Genomic DNA, 19,237 nt, shown 5'->3' with positions numbered 1-19,237 from the left:
GCACCAGCAGAGACAGCCCATCACACACACAGAGCGAGCGAACATGGCGGGCGCCTCCGACCCTCTGGAAGACATGCTCTTCTCCGAGGTGGACGAGAAAGCCGTGAGCGATCTAGTGGGCTCGCTGGAGTCTCAGCTTGGGGGTCAACGCGACGCGACGCGCGCGCAGCCCGAGAACGCGCGCCCGGGCAGCGAGAGGCAGCAGCAGCAGCAGCAGCAACCAGGAGGAAGAGCTCATGTAGACTCTCCATCAGAACCACAACAACAAACACAGCAGCAGAACGCGAGGAAAGCGGCGCGCAACCCGGATTCAGACCCGAAAGACGCCAGCATGGATAAGCACCCGAAAGCCCTGGAGAAGGAGAGTCCTCTGAAGTCTCACGGCAGCATCATCATCATCACTACGGCTGCAGCCTCCGACGGGGGATCCGCTCCTGCACCGGGCAACAAAGGTGAGAGCCCGAGGGACACCCGCAAGAAACACCCGAACGCGCGCGCGCGACGCGCCTCAGCGTCCCACAGTCTCAACGGCGCAGCATCAGCATCACCCAGCACCTCCAGCCCGACTATCACCGTGGCCAGTAACCCGCAGGCGATCGCGCTGGACCGCGGGACGCCCACCATCGCGCTGCACCGACTCCCGCGGCACATTATCGCCAGCATCGCGCAGAATGGAAACGGAACGTCGGTGTCCGCGCTGGTCCAGCAGGGCGCGCGGATTGGAGCGGCGGGCGCGCAGGTGAACCACAGCAAAGCACCGGGGAACAACGCGAAAGCCGCGTCGCCTCCCGCCGCGCCCGCAGCAACGCCTGTCAAACCCGCTGTCAGTGTCAGTGCTGCTCCGGGCGTCAGACCCGCGCAGCCCCCTGCGCAACAGAGGCTCGTAACGCCGCAGCTGATCGTCAGACCACCGCAACAACAAACTACCATTCAGCTGCCACCCGGATTCACCATCCCGCCAGGTACCGATCTCTTTCACATGATGCCGACTCTCACTGACAGATGGGAGTCTGGCAAACACGTGTGGCACAAATGAAAACTCTTAGATTTAAACTTCTTGTTGGTCACTCTAGAGACATTCATCAGGTGCATTCTGTTATGAGCACCTGTTGATGCTCTTCCTGCACTATCTGCTTTAATTCGTCTTTTTAAAGCATTTAAGCAGTAGCATTTCGATCAAAAGTTTTCTAATAGCACAAGAAACATAAATTAGTGTCAAGTGTGTCTAAACATTTGACTGCAGGTGTGTATACAGGGCTTAAACTAACTTTTTGCCACAGCACACAGGGACTTAAGATAATGTACCGACCATAAATATTTTTTACTGTCCATGAAATAGTTTTTTCAAAAACAGGCAGTTTTGACACCAAAATTTTAGACACCAGTGAAAATTCACAATTCTCAATTGCACAATTTAGCCACAGCGAAAACTAGTAGCATAAAAAGACAAGCAATAAGGACAAATAATCAAGTTATAAGCACAAAATAAATACAATATAACAAAGATACAAATGAAATAAACAATAACTCTGCATATTCTTCACTGTTTAAACTAAAGATTTGTATTAATCCTTATTAAAGGATAATAATAATGTTTTATTTCGGTTTTAGTTATTTAGGATTTCAACTTATATCAAAGTCAAGAGTGATTTTTTTTTTCTGTGTCCTTTGTTGTTTGATTAACATTATAAACAGCCGCAGGAATATTAGGCTGCTGTCACTTTAAGAGCGACTGCACGGGTCTAATATACTGATACTGTTACACGTGCTAGAACTGTTTACGTTCACTTAAGACTTAACCAACTATGTTTACTAGGATAACCACTATATGTATATTTGTATATAGTATATATGTAACACTATACTATATTTAAATTGTCAAGGCTTAAATTTCGTGATGATGCAGCGCTGGCCCATCAACTGTCCCGAGTTGAACACTTTAAAGACCTTTAAACTTTGACTTCTAAAAAGACTTTTTACTTTATTTGCAATTTTTTTAAAATCAATAAATACATTTTTCAGTATGATATATTCAGTGGCCAAAAAGTGTGTGACAATTATAAATAGTAAATGTTATTCTTGCTTGACTAATTTTCAACAATTTATTTTTGTCAGATGTTTTCCTTGAGAAGTTTGTGTGTGCTTTCTTTCTTTACAATGATGCTTGCTTTGATGTTTTGTTATGTAATATAATATGTTGTATGAAATAACATTTTTATGCGTGACCAATAATATTCTCCATGATGTATGTTATGGGTTCAGTATATGTAAACAAACTTCTCACCAGATGATGCTGATGCAAGTCATTACATTTATGAGTGGATGCAAACACTTCCCGGGGCCGCAGCTCTAATGCAACTTTAATAACTTTAGTTTCATCTCCAAATGAACAGAGGTGAAAAATACGATTATGGATGAGATTCAAACATAAAACCTTTTTTAAACCTTTCAGTTACAAGCCCAGATGTGTAAAAACTAGGCTGGAGTTTCTGTTATTCGGTGTAGGTGATCTTTTCACAGGTGTGTTTGGATGCGGACTGATGCTCAATAATGAGCTAAAAGTCACAGGATATCTTACAACTTTCACAGATTACAGTTTCTAGACTACCGTATTTGTTGACTGAGTTTAGATTTTAATTATGAAGTGTGATTCATCATGAAACAACCTAGCCTACCATTATTGGTGTGTTTACAGCACTAGTTATGAAACAAGTGAATGTAAATAATACATGTAAACTTCATGTCAGCTCCGAGTCCGATCGTTGTTTTAAGCTGATGTGAGTTGTGATGGTGAAAGCTGTTTAATTGTGTGTGTAATCAGTGATATGCTGTTAAACGAGTCGTTTTGTTTTATAAAAAAAAACTTTACATATAGCATGTCAAAGGAAAGATTATTTATATAGCACATTTCATCATAATGTTAGTTTAAAGCGCTTAAAATGTGTTTAAAAAATCTAAACAAATTTTGAATTTTCAATGAATTTCTAAAAACATACAAATGTTTAAGAATCAGTATTATAGAAGTATTGAAATTTAATTTTTCAGGTCACTATTTCTTTTCTCATTCACGTTTTCTCCATGTTTAATCACTAGTGGTGTGATAAATGACAGTACAGTATTGCATTTATTCTTTAAAATAATCTTATCTGCATGCATAATAATTACAAAAGAATGAACAAATGTGGTTTAAAATAGATGATGTTTAGCATTTCACAATTCACACTGTCAACTTATTAAAATCCTGTCATTTCCTCAATGCTATTTTTCACATGTTATTATAAAACATAATAATTTGTCAGAATCTCCAGCTGTTGACTGTAACTTTGTTTCAAGCATTGCTGTGTATTTAGTGATTGTATGTGTGAGAATAACTGATGCTGTGTGTGTTTGAGGTATGGTGCTGGTCCGCACAGAGATGGGTCAGCTGGTGATGGTTCCTCAACAGGCTCTGGCTCAAGCTCAGGCTCAGAACAGCATCTCACCGAGACCCTCCACACCCACCAGCACAGCCACCTTCAGGGTCACGACCCCACAGGTACCTTACACACACACACACACACACACACCAGCACAGCCACCTTCAGGGTCACGACCCCACAGGTACCTTACACACACACACACACACACACACACCAGCACAGCCACCTTCAGGGTCACGACCCCACAGGTACCTTACACACACACACACACACACCCACCAGCACAGCCACCTTCAGGGTCACGACCCCACAGGTACCTTACACACACACACACACACCCACCAGCACAGCCACCTTCAGGGTCACGACCCCACAGGTACCTTACACACACACACACACACACACCCACCAGCACAGCCACCTTCAGGGTCACGACCCCACAGGTACCTTACACACACACACACACCCACCAGCACAGCCACCTTCAGGGTCATGACCCCACAGGTACCTTACACACACACACACACACCCACTAGCACAGCCACCTTCAGGGTCACGACCCCACAGGTACCTTACACACACACACACACACACACCCACTAGCACAGCCACCTTCAGGGTCACGACCCCACAGGTACCTTACACACACACACACACCTACCAGCACAGCCACCTTCAGGGTCACGACCCCACAGGTACCTTACACACACACACACACACACACACACACACACCCACCAGCACAGCCACCTTCAGGGTCACGACCCCACAGGTACCTTACACACACACACACACCCACCAGCACAGCCACCTTCAGGGTCACGACCCCACAGGTACCTTACACACACACACACCCACCAGCACAGCCACCTTCAGGGTCACGACCCCACAGGTACCACACACACACACACACACACACACACACCAGCACAGCCACCTTCAGGGTCACGACCCCACGGGTACCACACACACACACACACACACACACCAGCACAGCCACCTTCAGGGTCACGACCCCACAGGTACCACACACACACACACACACACACACACACACACCAGCACAGCCACCTTCAGGGTCATGACCCCACAGGTACCACACACACACACCCACACCCACCAGCACAGCCACCTTCAGGGTCACGACCCCACAGGTACCACACACACACACCCACACCCACCAGCACAGCCACCTTCAGGGTCACGACCCCACAGGTACCACACACACACACACACACACACCAGCACAGCCACCTTCAGGGTCACGACCCCACGGGTACCACACACACACACACACACCAGCACAGCCACCTTCAGGGTCACGACCCCACGGGTACCACACACACACACACACCAGCACAGCCACCTTCAGGGTCACGACCCCACAGGTACCACACACACACACACACCAGCACAGCCACCTTCAGGGTCATGACCCCACAGGTACCACACACACACACCCACCAGCACAGCCACCTTCAGGGTCACGACCCCACGGGTACCTTACACACACACACACCAGCACAGCCACCTTCAGGGTCACGACCCCACAGGTACCACACACACACACACACACACACACACACCAGCACAGCCACCTTCAGGGTCACGACCCCACAGGTACCTCACACACACACACACACACACACACACTCCCACCACCGCAGCCACCTTCAGGGTCACGACCCCACAGGTACCTAACACACACACACACACACACACACCAGCACAGCCACCTTCATGGTCACGACCCCACAGGTACCTCACACACACACACACACACACACACACACACACACACACACACACACACACACACACACACACACACACACACACACACACACACACACTCCCACCACCGCAGCCACCTTCAGGGTCACGACCCCACAGGTACCTTACACACACACACACACACACACACACACACACACACACACACACACACACACACACACACAGCCACCTTCAGGGTCACGACCCCACAGGTACCTTACACACACACACACCAGGACAGCCACCTTCAGGGTCACGACCCCACAGGTACAACACACACACACACATCGTACAGTGTGATCTGTTATGATCTTATAGGATTGCTGAAATCGCAGGCATTAAAGTTCCCCTATTATACTATTTTAAAAGGTTTTATAATAGGTCTCCAACAATGTTTACATTCATCAAAGGTAAAAAACAAAACAATTTTCTCATCATATAATTGCATCATCAGCTCTTTTCTCACAGTGTCTGCTCTGATTGGTCAGATGACCCAGGGTGTTGTGATTGGTCTACTCTGCTCTGATTGGTCAGATGACCCAGGGTGTTGTGATTGGTCTACTCTGCTCTGATTGGTCAGATGACCCAGGGTGTTGTGATTGGTCTACTCTGCTGTGATTGGTCAGATGACCCAGTCTGTTGTGATTGGTCAACTCTGCTCTGGTTGGTCAGATCATAGACATAATAAATACATAGACGCCCTATTGGCCGCTGGAGCGTACGTCAACGGCGCTGCCAAATTGGGGATGGCAACTCTCCCATTCCTCTCATACCGGGAATTGAGAAAAATGCCTGTTTTGTGCGCTGCTTGGGGCTGTACACATCGCCACACAATTGAAAACAGCTTTCGAGGAATTACCTTTCACAAGCAAGACTGAACGTTTGTTTTTGGTTGTATTTGGTCATGATTTAATACGTAATAGTAACGTTCAGAGGATAAATTTAGAAATACTACTGTTATTGTGTCACGAAATGTAGTTTAAATAGTTTTTCAGTCGACAATGTAGTTGTTTAAAGCTCAAATATGTGGTTTGTTTATAAAGATAGCGCCTATTTAAACATTTGATCTGACGTTTTCGGAGTTGTAAGATGCGCTCAGCGCTCGTCTACCCCGCCTGGAACAGCCGTACCTCGGCCAGCGCTTCTGAAGTTCTGCCGCTGACTCGGATGTCTGTAGTCTAACGTAGTGGTTAAACATGAGATATAATTCGTCTTGTGTATATCTAACGGGCGATCTTTGGTCTCATTAATCTATAAATGGTTCCCTGGTAAATCGTTATGGCTGAGGGCAAAGTGAAGTTTCATAACTTTATTTTTAGGCTATTTTAACGTTGTATCCTGCTGTATGTTTGACTGAAGCTACTTCTGTTTTAATGGCTATTACTGATCAATAAAACTGAAATTTAACAAAAAGAGTTAAATATTAAAGTCACTATTTAACTTATTTTTTTATTGTGTATATTCTGTAATTTATATTTCTTATTCTATTGCTATAGCCTGGATGCCAGCCCGAACCCCGCCCACAACATTTGTTGGTCGGGAAGTTCGGTCTGGACTCGATCCATTGAAGAGTAATTATGATCGGTTCAGAAATCGTCGGGCCAATCAAATTGCCAGGGCGGGCTTTATACGATGATGGACAGATGATCTGCAGTTACGTAATCATCACGTTATCAAGAGCGCTTGGGTTGAACTGGTTTCCCTCACAGATGACTGCCGCTGGAGAACTGAGATGTATAGATCCCGCTATCGCGTCCGTTGTAAAAGAAATCGACAGCGCATTCATTTTAATAGACGAACAGAGAACTGCAATCAAGGCATTTGTCGATCGGAAAGATGTGTTTGCCGTCCTTCCTATGGGATTCGGCAAAAGTTTATTTTATCAGCTGGCTCCGATGGTCGCTAAGAAGACGGGACGCAATGAAAGCCCTGTGGTCGTTGTGGTTTCTCCTTTGGTCGCACTCATAGAGGACCAAGTAAAAGAAGCAACACTCGTTATTTTACTACTTCCAGCGTGCGTGCATTTGAGTTCTGTAGTTGACAACTGTGCTATGCAAAGTAGTTGACTAACTGCGTTGCTCTGATTGGTTGTAGGTCTATCCAATTGAGTGCAGAGTTTTTTTTTTCCTGGTTCGGTTAAGACACGCCTCATAATCAAAGCCCTATGGAGCAGTATCAGACTCACATTCTGACTAGAATATGAGTATGACGAAGTCAGGCTACTATTGCTATAGTATTATTAATAAACTATATGCTATTATCAATACTTTTATGATTGTATTATTGTACTTATGATATTATATAATTATACTATTCATTACTATTTTATTTGCTGTATACTATTTGTTTATTTTATTGACTATTTACTATTACTTCTCACTTTATGTTATATTTACTATTTGCATTGCACTATAGTTGTACGGTACCGTAACATGTATTATCATAAAGGATCCATCAGTTATCTTTGTTATTGCTAAAATCTGGTCAAACACAGAAAATCACACTTTTTCCACAATAAGAAAACTTATATCTCAGTATGGGGGTCTTCACCATTCTTATCCAAGAATAAAAAGCCAAATACATGACAAGCCTGAGCTTTGACCATTCTTTATTAAAAAAAAATATTTTACAAGTCTAACTATCGAGATTTTAAATAACTAGAGATGGAACTTTTTGTACACCACATACAAACCACTGAAATCGGTTGATAAATGTGAAAACAGTTTGTTTTTATCCAGAAAAAACGCAGCTCCCCCGTTTGCTTACATTTGATTACTGTGCAGTCTTGCCCTCAGCAAAATGGCGGACCCGTTGACGTATCGCAGCAACGCTCCAAAGCGGCCAATAGGGCGTCTATGTATTTAATATGTCTATGGCTCAGTCTGTTGTGATTGGTCTACTCTGCTCTGATTGGTCAGATGGCTCAGTCTGTTGTGATTGGTCTACTCTGCTCTGATTGGTCAGATGGCTCAGTCTGTTGTGATTGGTCTACTCTGCTCTGATTGGTCAGATGGCCCAGTCTGTTGTGATTGGTCTACTCTGCTCTGATTGGTCAGATGGCTCAGTCTGTTGTGATTGGTCTACTCTGCTCTGATTGGTCAGATGGCCCAGTCTGTTGTGATTGGTCTACTCTGCTCTGATTGGTCAGATGGCTCAGTCTGTTGTGATTGGTCTACTCTGCTCTGATTGGTCAGATGGCTCAGTCTATTGTGATTGGTCTAATCTGCTCTGATTGGTCAGATGCCCCAGTCTGTTGTGATTGGTCTACTCTGTTCTGATTGGTCAGATGGCCCAGTCTGTTGTGATTGGTCAGATGGCCCAGTCTGTTGTGATTGGTCTACTCTGCTCTGATTGGTCAAATGGCCCAGTCTGTTGTGATTGGTCTAATCTGCTCTGATTGGTCAGATGCCCCAGTCTGTTGTGATTGGTCTACTCTGCTCTGATTGGTCAGATGGCTCAGTCTGTTGTGACTGATCTACTCTGCTCTGATTGGTCAGATGGCTCAGTCTGTTGTGACTGATCTACTCTGTTCTGATTGGTCAGATGGCTCAGTCTGTTGTGATTAGTCTACTCTGCTCTGATTGGTCAGATGGCTCAGTCTGTTGTGATTGGTCTACTCTGCTCTGATTGGTCAGATGGCCCAGTCTGTTGTGATTGGTCAACTTTGCTCTGATTGGTCAAATGGCCCAGTCTGTTGTGATTGGTCTACTCTGCTCTGATTGGTCAGATGGCTCAGTCTGTTGTGATTGGTCTACTCTGCTCTGATTGGTCAGATGGCTCAGTCTGTTGTGATTGGTCTACTCTGCTCTGATTGGTCAGATGGCCCAGTCTGTTGTGATTGGTCAACTTTGCTCTGATTGGTCAAATGGCCCAGTCTGTTGTGATTGGTCTACTCTGCTCTGATTGGTCAGATGGCTCAGTCTGTTGTGATTGGTCTACTCTGCTCTGATTGGTCAGATGGCTCAGTCTGTTGTGATTGGTCTACTCTGCTCTGATTGGTCAGATGGCCCAGCCTGTTGTGATTGGTCAACTTTGCTCTGATTGGTCAAATGGCCCAGTCTGTTGTGATTGGTCTACTCTGCTCTGATTGGTCAGATGGCTCAGTCTGTTGTGATTGGTCTACTCTGCTCTGATTGGTCAGATGGCTCAGTCTGTTGTGATTGGTCTACTCTGCTCTGATTGGTCAGATGGCCCAGTCTGTTGTGATTGGTCAGATGGCCCAGTCTGTTGTGATTGGTCAACTCTGCTCTGATTGGTCAGATGGCTCAGTCTGTTGTGATTGGTCTACTCTGCTCTGATTGGTCAGATGGCCCAGTCTGTTGTGATTGGTCTACTCTGCTCTGATTGGTCAGATGGCCCAGTCTGTTGTGATTGGTCAGATGGCCCAGTCTGTTGTGATTGGTCTACTCTGCTCTGATTGGTCAAATGGCCCAGTCTGTTGTGATTGGTCTAATCTGCTCTGATTGGTCAGATGCCCCAGTCTGTTGTGATTGGTCTACTCTGCTCTGATTGGTCAAATGGCCCTGTCTGTTGTGATTGGTCTAATCTGCTCTGATTGGTCAGATGCCCCAGTCTGTTGTGATTGGTCTACTCTGCTCTGATTGGTCAGATGGCTCAGTCTGTTGTGATTGGTCTACTCTGCTCTGATTGGTCAGATGGCCCAGTCTGTTGTGATTGGTCAACTTTGCTCTGATTGGTCAGATGGCTCAGTCTGTTGTGATTGGTCTACTCTGCTGTGATTGGTCAGATGGCCCAGTCTTTTGTGATTGGTCTACTCTGCTCTGATTGGTCAGATGGCTCAGTCTGTTGTGATTGGTCTACTCTGCTCTGATTGGTCAGATGGCTCAGTCTGTTGTGACTGATCTACTCTGCTCTGATTGGTCAGATGGCTCAGTCTGTTGTGACTGATCTACTCTGTTCTGATTGGTCAGATGGCCCAGTCTGTTGTGATTGGTCAGATGGCCCAGTCTGTTGTGATTGGTCTACTCTGCTCTGATTGGTCAAATGGCCCAGTCTGTTGTGATTGGTCTAATCTGCTCTGATTGGTCAGATGCCCCAGTCTGTTGTGATTGGTCTACTCTGCTCTGATTGGTCAAATGGCCCAGTCTGTTGTGATTGGTCTAATCTGCTCTGATTGGTCAGATGCCCCAGTCTGTTGTGATTAGTCTACTCTGCTCTGATTGGTCAGATGGCTCAGTCTGTTGTGATTGGTCTACTCTGCTCTGATTGGTCAGATGGCTCAGTCTGTTATGATTAGTCTACTCTGCTCTGATTGGTCAGATGGCTCAGTCTGTTGTGATTGGTCTACTCTGCTCTGATTGGTCAGATGGCTCAGTCTGTTGTGATTGGTCAGATGGCCCAGTCTGTTGTGATTGGTCTACTCTGCTCTGATTGGTCAAATGGCCCAGTCTGTTGTGATTGGTCTAATCTGCTCTGATTGGTCAGATGCCCCAGTCTGTTGTGATTAGTCTACTCTGCTCTGATTGGTCAGATGGCTCAGTCTGTTGTGATTGGTCTACTCTGCTCTGATTGGTCAAATGGCCCAGTCTGTTGTGATTGGTCTAATCTGCTCTGATTGGTCAGATGCCCCAGTCTGTTTTGATTGGTCTACTCTGCTCTGATTGGTCAGATGGCTCAGTCTGTTGTGATTAGTCTACTCTGCTCTGATTGGTCAGATGGCTCAGTCTGTTGTGATTGGTCTACTCTGCTCTGATGGGTCAGATAGCCCAGTATGTTGTGATTGGTCAACTCTGCTCTGATTGGTCACATGGCTCAGTCTGTTGTGATTGGTCTACTCTGCTCTGATTGGTCAGATGGCCCAGTCTTTTGTGATTGGTCTACTCTGCTCTGATTGGTCAGATGGCTCAGTCTGTTGTGATTGGTCTACTCCGCTCTGATTGGTCAGATGGCTCAGTCTGTTGTGACTGATCTACTCTGCTCTGATTGGTCAGATGGCTCAGTCTGTTGTGACTGATCTACTCTGTTCTGATTGGTCAGATGGCCCAGTCTGTTGTGATTGGTCAGATGGCCCAGTCTGTTGTGATTGGTCTACTCTGCTCTGATTGGTCAAATGGCCCAGTCTGTTGTGATTGGTCTAATCTGCTCTGATTGGTCAGATGCCCCAGTCTGTTGTGATTGGTCTACTCTGCTCTGATTGGTCAAATGGCCCAGTCTGTTGTGATTGGTGTAATCTGCTCTGATTGGTCAGATGCCCCAGTCTGTTGTGATTAGTCTACTCTGCTCTGATTGGTCAGATGGCTCAGTCTGTTGTGATTGGTCTACTCTGCTCTGATTGGTCAGATGGCTCAGTCTGTTGTGATTAGTCTACTCTGCTCTGATTGGTCAGATGGCTCAGTCTGTTGTGATTGGTCTACTCTGCTCTGATTGGTCAGATGGCCCAGTCTGTTGTGATTGGTCTACTCTGCTCTGATTGGTCAGATGGCTCAGTCTGTTGTGATTGGTCTACTCTGCTCTGATTGGTCAGATGGCCCAGTCTGTTGTGATTGGTCAGATGGCCCAGTCTGTTGTGATTGGTCTACTCTGCTCTGATTGGTCAAATGGCCCAGTCTGTTGTGATTGGTCTAATCTGCTCTGATTGGTCAGATGCCCCAGTCTGTTGTGATTGGTCTACTCTGCTCTGATTGGTCAAATGGCCCAGTCTGTTGTGATTGGTCTAATCTGCTCTGATTGGTCAGATGCCCCAGTCTGTTGTGATTAGTCTACTCTGCTCTGATTGGTCAGATGGCTCAGTCTGTTGTGATTGGTCTACTCTGCTCTCATTGGTCAGATGGCTCAGTCTGTTATGATTAGTCTACTCTGCTCTGATTGGTCAGATGGCTCGGTCTGTTGTGATTGGTCTACTCTGCTCTGATTGGTCAGATGGCCCAGTCTGTTGTGATTGGTCTACTCTGCTCTGATTGGTCAGATGGCCCAGTCTTTTGTGATTGGTCTACTCTGCTCTGATTGGTCAGATGGCTCAGTCTGTTGTGATTGGTCTACTCTGCTCTGATTGGTCAGATGGCTCAGTCTGTTGTGACTGATCTACTCTGTTCTGATTGGTCAGATGGCCCAGTCTGTTGTGATTGGTCAGATGGCCCAGTCTGTTGTGATTGGTCTACTCTGCTCTGATTGGTCAAATGGCCCAGTCTGTTGTGATTGGTCTAATCTGCTCTGATTGGTCAGATTCCCCAGTCTGTTGTGATTGGTCTACTCTGCTCTGATTGGTCAAATGGCCCAGTCTGTTGTGATTGGTCTAATCTGCTCTGATTGGTCAGATGCCCCAGTCTGTTGTGATTAGTCTACTCTGCTCTGATTGGTCAGATGGCTCAGTCTGTTGTGATTGGTCTACTCTGCTCTGATTGGTCAGATGGCTCAGTCTGTTGTGATTAGTCTACTCTGCTCTGATTGGTCAGATGGCTCAGTCTGTTGTGATTGGTCTACTCTGCTCTGATTGGTCAGATGGCCCAGTCTGTTGTGATTGGTCAACTCTGCTCTGATTGGTCAGATGGCTCAGTCTGTTGTGATTGGTCTACTCTGCTCTGATTGGTCAGATGGCCCAGTCTTTTGTGATTGGTCTACTCTGCTCTGATTGGTCAGATGGCTCAGTCGGTTGTGATTGGTCTACTGTGCTCTGATTGGTCAGATGGGTCAGTCTGTTGTGACTGATCTACTCTGCTCTGATTGGTCAGATGGCTCAGTCTGTTGTGATTGATCTACTCTGTTCTGATTGGTCAGATGGCCCAGTCTGTTGTGATTGGTCTACTCTGCTCTGATTGGTCAGATGCCCCAGTCTGTTGTGATTGGTCTACTCTGCTCTGATATGTCAGATGGCCCAGTCTGTTGTGATCGGTCTACTCTGCTCTGATTGGTCAGATGCTCCAGTTTGAATCTCAGCTCTTGATGCTCTCTTCCAGTCTCAGTTAAATTAGTGTTTGAGGGCGGAGCAACGAGACGCTGTCCAGCCAATGAACACCACAGGCTGGCATTATGCTAATAAGTTATATTGCTAATAAGTTAGGTTTGTAACAGACTGGAATTACTGACGACTTTTTTTCAGGCAGTTCAGAATTGATTCTTTCTTTTTTTTTCTCACATTTTTCTTTTAGGAGACAACAACCTTGCATCTAAACTTTGCAGAACTTTTACATTCACAAACAGCTTTATTACTCATTACATGAACCGTCACATCCGAAAAAGCATAATAGCGGCACTTGAAAGTCAAGTTTATTAAAGCTCCTTTTGTAAAACTGAACTGACATCAAGCAGTTTAAAGTCAGACCGAATGCGTTCAGACAAACCTTTTGAATTTAGCACTTATAATAATACTTATTTACAAATCTATCTTTGGTGAAAGGAAAACGTCATGATGATCTAGTGTGTGGATCTAGAGCAGCGGGTCACGACACCCGCCAGGGGTCACCAGGGGGTCACATCTGAACTGACTATGATTTTACTAGTAGTAACCATAATCAAATCATCCTCGCAGTGAACACAAGCGATGTCTCTTCTAGCTCAGTGCGATATGAACTACTGCTGTCAAAAAGTTTCATTCTCATCACTCAAAATAAAGACACAAATCAGTGAACGTGAGTGATGATGATGTGATCATCTCTAAACTGTGATCGCTCCTGATACATTGCTTCTTCAGGGTCCCAGGAAAGATGAAATAGCAGGTAAATTGATGAATTAGTAATTAATAACCTGTCTTCAGGGTCCCAGGAAAGATGAAATAGCAGGTAAATTGATGAATTAGTAATTAATAACCTGTCCACAGATACTGAGCACTCTTGCACACTAGACACTCGTATATTTGGTTTCATATCAGCAGAAAACACAATGTTGTGAAGCATTTGGCCTGTAAAAGTCCAGGAGAAACACTGATCATGATACTTCATGCATTAATGTTAAATCCAGTATCATTCTCGTTATAAACAATATTAATAAAACGTATTAATAATATTAATCTTCAAATCTTTTGAAAATATAAAAGGGGTTTTACCAATTCAGAAACTCAACTTTCACTATTTTCTTGAGCAAATTTGCACCAAATTTGAAACATCAGTATGCAAATATTATTTTCACACTGACCATCTGTAAACTAAAACTTCTTTGCGTTAAACAATCTTTTTCAGTTCAGTTATAAATCCAGAGTGAATCCTGATCGTCAGTGGCAGTGATGGATGGATACATGCACTGCTGACATCTAGTGGCGCGCTTTAGTTATTACAACCTGAGATCATTAGAGTAAATTAATGAAGCTTTTCAAATGATTTGATTTCTTCTCATGGTTGTTGCTTTAATAATCCTCTTTCTTTAGTGTTGTGTAAATTAAACACTAAGTTATTTGTTTTGATGATTTGTGTCAAACGTGTATCAAACATGAATAAGTCCACAGGAAAATCCAGTTATAGCTATTCTCTGGTTTTTCTGTTCACATATTAATATCCATGTTCGGAATATTCCAGCCAGTTAAGTTGTTCCTCTGGGTTCAATGCCAGTTTACACTAACAAAACTGAATTTGAATAATATTTTTTGCTTTTATAATAGTTAGTTCTATAATAATTATTGAATGTTATAATTACTTTATATGGAATTTAATATATATGTAAGTATGGATATATTTACAGTATACGACCACAAGAAGGAAGCAGCTACTAATTGCCTATTACTAATAGGCAATGCTATAATAATGGCTAATAAAAATGATAATAATAAAATCAGTTCGTCAGTGTAATGTTCACTCATGGCCACCAGATAGCGCCAGACGCTCGGATTTACGAGTGGCTCGAAGTTTGAACTCTACACTGATGTTAGTCTAATAATACATCAGGCCATTCAGAAGTTTAATAAAATGAATAAAATTTCTGATATTTAGCAAATTAGTATGTTTTTACATTACATTAACATTTGTGCATTTAGCAGACGCCTTTGTCCACACACAGTGACTTACAATAGTAGAGGAACTTAAGTAGTTTGTCACAGAGCAGCTATAAAATAAAAGTTTATTAGAAACAAGAAAGATGAGAGGAGAAATGCTGAGAAAATAAGAGGATTTTTCTTCAAAGCCAACCATTAAAATAAAATTGCTGTAGATCTAAACACACTATATAGTTATGTTGACTTTGTCAAGCCAACATACTGATCTACGATTTAAGATTATAAGTTTCCATGTTGCCTTAACTCATCTTTGATCACCAAAATGACATTTAAACGTTTTTGTTCCTTGAAAAAAAATGTCTTCATGCCTTAAAATCGCTTGAATGTAACTCGACACCCTTGCCTTATTTAGTATACGCAGTTCTATGAATATGCAAATGAGCCCCGCCTCCACTCACTCAGCTCAGAGATCCACTGGTTGACTATCACACGTTGATCTGATTGGTTACAAGGTCGTTTGTGACGTCAGAAACACCAGCGATGTCTTTGGTTCACTGCAGTTTTAAGCAGAAAATACTCAGCAATGCTGTCGACTTATGAATTTACACATGGTTTGTCTTAAAGCGTATTAAAAACACCACATAGACACATAAACAACATTAAAAGCTGGATTTTCACCACAGGGGGACTTTAAGCTTATTTGTTAAATGGATGATCAAAACTTTAAAATTTCCCATCAAGACTCATGTTACAGAGAACAACATGTTAAAACAGGCTAGCAACATGCTAATCATGCTAGCAACATGTTAATCATGTTAGAAATATGGTAGCAACATGCTAATCATGCTAGGAACATGTTAGCAACATGCTAGAAATGTTAACAAAAAGCCAATAATGTTAACAACATGTTAACAACATACTAATCAAGCTAACAACATGTTAAAAAATGCTAACAGTGATAGTAACATTTTAAAAACATGTTACCAACTTGTTAAAACATGTTAACAGCATGCCTATCATGGTAACAACATGCTAGCGAAATGTTCATCATGCTAACAATATGTTAATCATGTTTGAAATATGCTAACATGCTAATCATGTTAGTAATGTTAATAATGCTAATAAAATGCTAGCAACATGCTAATCATGTTAACAACAGGCTAAAACATGATGTCAACATGTTATTCTTGTTAACAACATGTTAACATTTTTAACAATGCTAGCAACATATTAACACATGCTAGCAGCATATTATAACATGTTAGCGAACATGCTATCAACATGCTAACAAAATGCCAATCATGCCATCAAACTTTACTCATCTAGTGTTAGTTGTCACTCTAACGTTACATTAAAGTTTACCACAGTAAGTTTCAGCCAAAATATCATAGTTATAGTTATTATTCAGTAGTGGCAGTACTGACTAATAGGCCTACATGTTACTGCAGTTTTACTTTAGTAATTTTGCTAAAGTTCACATTTACTGCGGTAATGTTTCCCCCTGATAAACTCTGTTCAGGACAGTGAGTGTTTATATTCCCAGGCGTCTCCTTCATCCTGCTGTCAGTCATCCTGCGCGTCTGTGCGAGCGGAACACGCTCCTCTTTCCCTCCGAAAGCGTTTAATCATTTATCCTGCAACTGCCTGAGCGCTTTAAAAGCCGACGCGAAGCGAGAGACTCGTTCTGATGGCGTCGCTGTCAGTGTGCGCGTGCGTGCGTGTGTGTGTGTGTGTGTTCGCGCGCGGCCGCGAGCTCTTCCGTGTCACCGGCGCTTCTCTCTGTAGGAGCTCAGAGACGAGCATCTGCCCTCGGATCCTCAGAGCTCCTCTCCTCTCTGTATCCGTCCCTCTCATTGTAGCAGCCCTGCTTTATATAGTTTAAAGGGTTGAAGGTTGAAGGTTTTACAGGCGGATTGATTCATTTTTGGACCAGGGTGAAAAAAATATCCTGATTCTGAAAAGGAATTATCCAGAATGTCTGACCCGTAGACGTCCACTCTAAGTTCATTAATGCAAACATGATTTTTCAGGTGGAAAAAATGGTAATAATCAACATTATGCCATAAATTCTGTTGAAGAAATATATAGTTCAGTGATGACACTTTAGAAGGCGCAGGCTGATGGTCCTTTACATGCAGGCTACAAGCAATCACATCATCACCGCATGGCACAAGCTGATTGGCCTCTGCTGATCCTGCAGCCAATGAGATTGCTTGCTCCACATTTAAATAGTGTGGTTGATTGTTTGCTGTAAGCTAGTCCTGCAGTTCCTCTGAACCCCTCCTCCTCCCCAGCTCCTCCTGCCTAGATCTGAGACAGGATTCATGTCTATATACAGCAAATCTTACATGCTCACAGCAGCGTGTGTGTGTGTGTGTGTGTGTCTGTTATCAGTAACAAGTCCATACTTACTCAGCAGCAGCAGCAGGGTAGTGACCAAATACATTAACATTGGCATATTCAATAACATACTAAAATTATTATGAGAGTTGCCATGATTTAAATTTTAAAATGTATTTGAGTCTTTCTAGTTCACTCAGTACTGAACAAAACTCTGTCAAAGCTCGAGTGTGATGAAGTTACTCACACACACACTAGTGCTCTGTTTTTCAAATCTGATCATTTGCCTTTTCCATTATAAACCTGCTCTCAATCCTCTCTCTCTTTCCCCCCTCCTTTCTTTATGTTCCCCTTCTCTTGCTCCTCTCCTCCCTGCAGTCTCCTGTTAGCACTCAGGCGATCCGTCCCGCTCCCGCGGCTCAAACTAAACTGGTCCAGTCCAGTTCACCGGCCCAGACCAGCACCGCAACCGGCCCCACTGTGAGCACCAGTCCTCTCTCTCTCTCTCTCTCTCTCTCTCTCTCTCTCTCTCTCTCTCTCTCTCTCTCTCTCTCTCTCTCTCTCTCTCTCTCTCTCTCTCTCTCTCTCTCTCTCTCTCGCTCTCTCTCTCTCTCCCACTCTCTCACTCTCTCTCTCTCTCTCTCTCTCTCTCTCTCTGAATTCTGGTTAACACTTTATATTACAGTGTCCTTGTTACATATGTTACATGTACTTACCGTAGTAATAACTGTAAATTATGCATAATTACATGCAACTAACCCTCAACCAAACCCTAATCCTACCCTAACCCTATAGTAAGTACATGTGGTTACTAAATATTACTCAGTACTTAAATATATAATTACACTGTAAATAAAGTGTAACCAAATTCTGTTTTAATTTAAAATTTTAATCAATAAGAAACATGAGGCAGTGCTGTATATCAAGAATATACAGGTTACACTTTATTTTAAAGTGTCATTGTTTCAGTGTAATTATATAACAGCATGTACTTACTATAGGGTTAGGTTAGGTTTGGTTTAGGGTTAATTGCATGTAATTCTGCATAATTTACTGTTAGTACTATGGTAAGTAAATGTAACATTTGTAACAAGGACACTGTAAAATAAAGTGTTACCGAATATTGTCACAAATTTAGTTTTAGATAGTTTTAAATTTTAGATAATATTTTTATGATGGCTCTCAATACGGGGCCTCAGCAAACATCCAGACTTAAAATAATTTAAAATAAGACTAAACAAGCTTTAAAAAACAGCTGAAACAGCCTAAATTTAAGATGCAAGCTGACATCATATTTCGTTTTTTATTGGTTCCCTCAAAAAATGTCACTTTATTTAAGTGACTTACAGGTGAAACTCGAAAAATTTGAATATCGTGCAAAAGTTCATTTATTTCAGTAATTCAACTTAAAAGGTGAAACTAATATTGTATGAGAGAATTTCAAAAGTGCGATTTTATTTTATTTCATTTTTTTACCTGAAAATTCATACAAATTTTTCCAAATATTCCAATGTACATTTTTCCAAATATTCTATTGGGTAGAAATGTCTATTTCAGTAAGAAATCATTTTAAAAACATGACAAAACAAACATAATCATGAATTAAATATCATGTAAATTAAGTGGAAATAAAAACAGTAAAGTCTAAAGAACATTCAGATATTAAAACCTCTGGATTTATGTAATTTGATTATTTTAATTATTTATAATTATTTAATTGAATTATTTTAATATATTGCCACTGCTATAGTGTCCATAAATAAAAACGTTTGAAAATGAGTATCTTTATCATCACAGCAGAAGTATTAGAAATATCTTGGTGAAA

General features: G+C 42.8%; 1 protein-coding gene across 1 annotated transcript in view; it reads left to right on the top strand.

Annotated features, from left to right (window-relative positions):
* The window catches only part of LOC130078083 (transcription initiation factor TFIID subunit 4), a 44,263-nt gene continuing 25,026 nt past the window's right edge, over nt 1–19,237 (top strand). The window contains exons 1-3 of the mRNA XM_056243572.1: nt 1–962; nt 3,393–3,535; nt 17,791–17,892. Of these exons, the coding sequence (XP_056099547.1) occupies nt 44–962; nt 3,393–3,535; nt 17,791–17,892 (1,164 nt within the window). The 5' untranslated portion in view covers nt 1–43. The remainder of the gene's footprint in view (nt 963–3,392; nt 3,536–17,790; nt 17,893–19,237) is intronic.

The sequence above is a fragment of the Rhinichthys klamathensis genome, unplaced genomic scaffold (genome assembly GCF_029890125.1).
Source record: "Rhinichthys klamathensis goyatoka isolate OS25496 unplaced genomic scaffold, OSU_Roscu_1.1 h1tg000813l_1, whole genome shotgun sequence".
In the NCBI taxonomy this organism is placed as follows: Eukaryota; Metazoa; Chordata; class Actinopteri; order Cypriniformes; family Leuciscidae; genus Rhinichthys; species Rhinichthys klamathensis.
The sequence above is the reverse complement of the archived record's forward strand: the minus strand, read 5'-3'. Positions and strand labels throughout refer to the sequence as shown.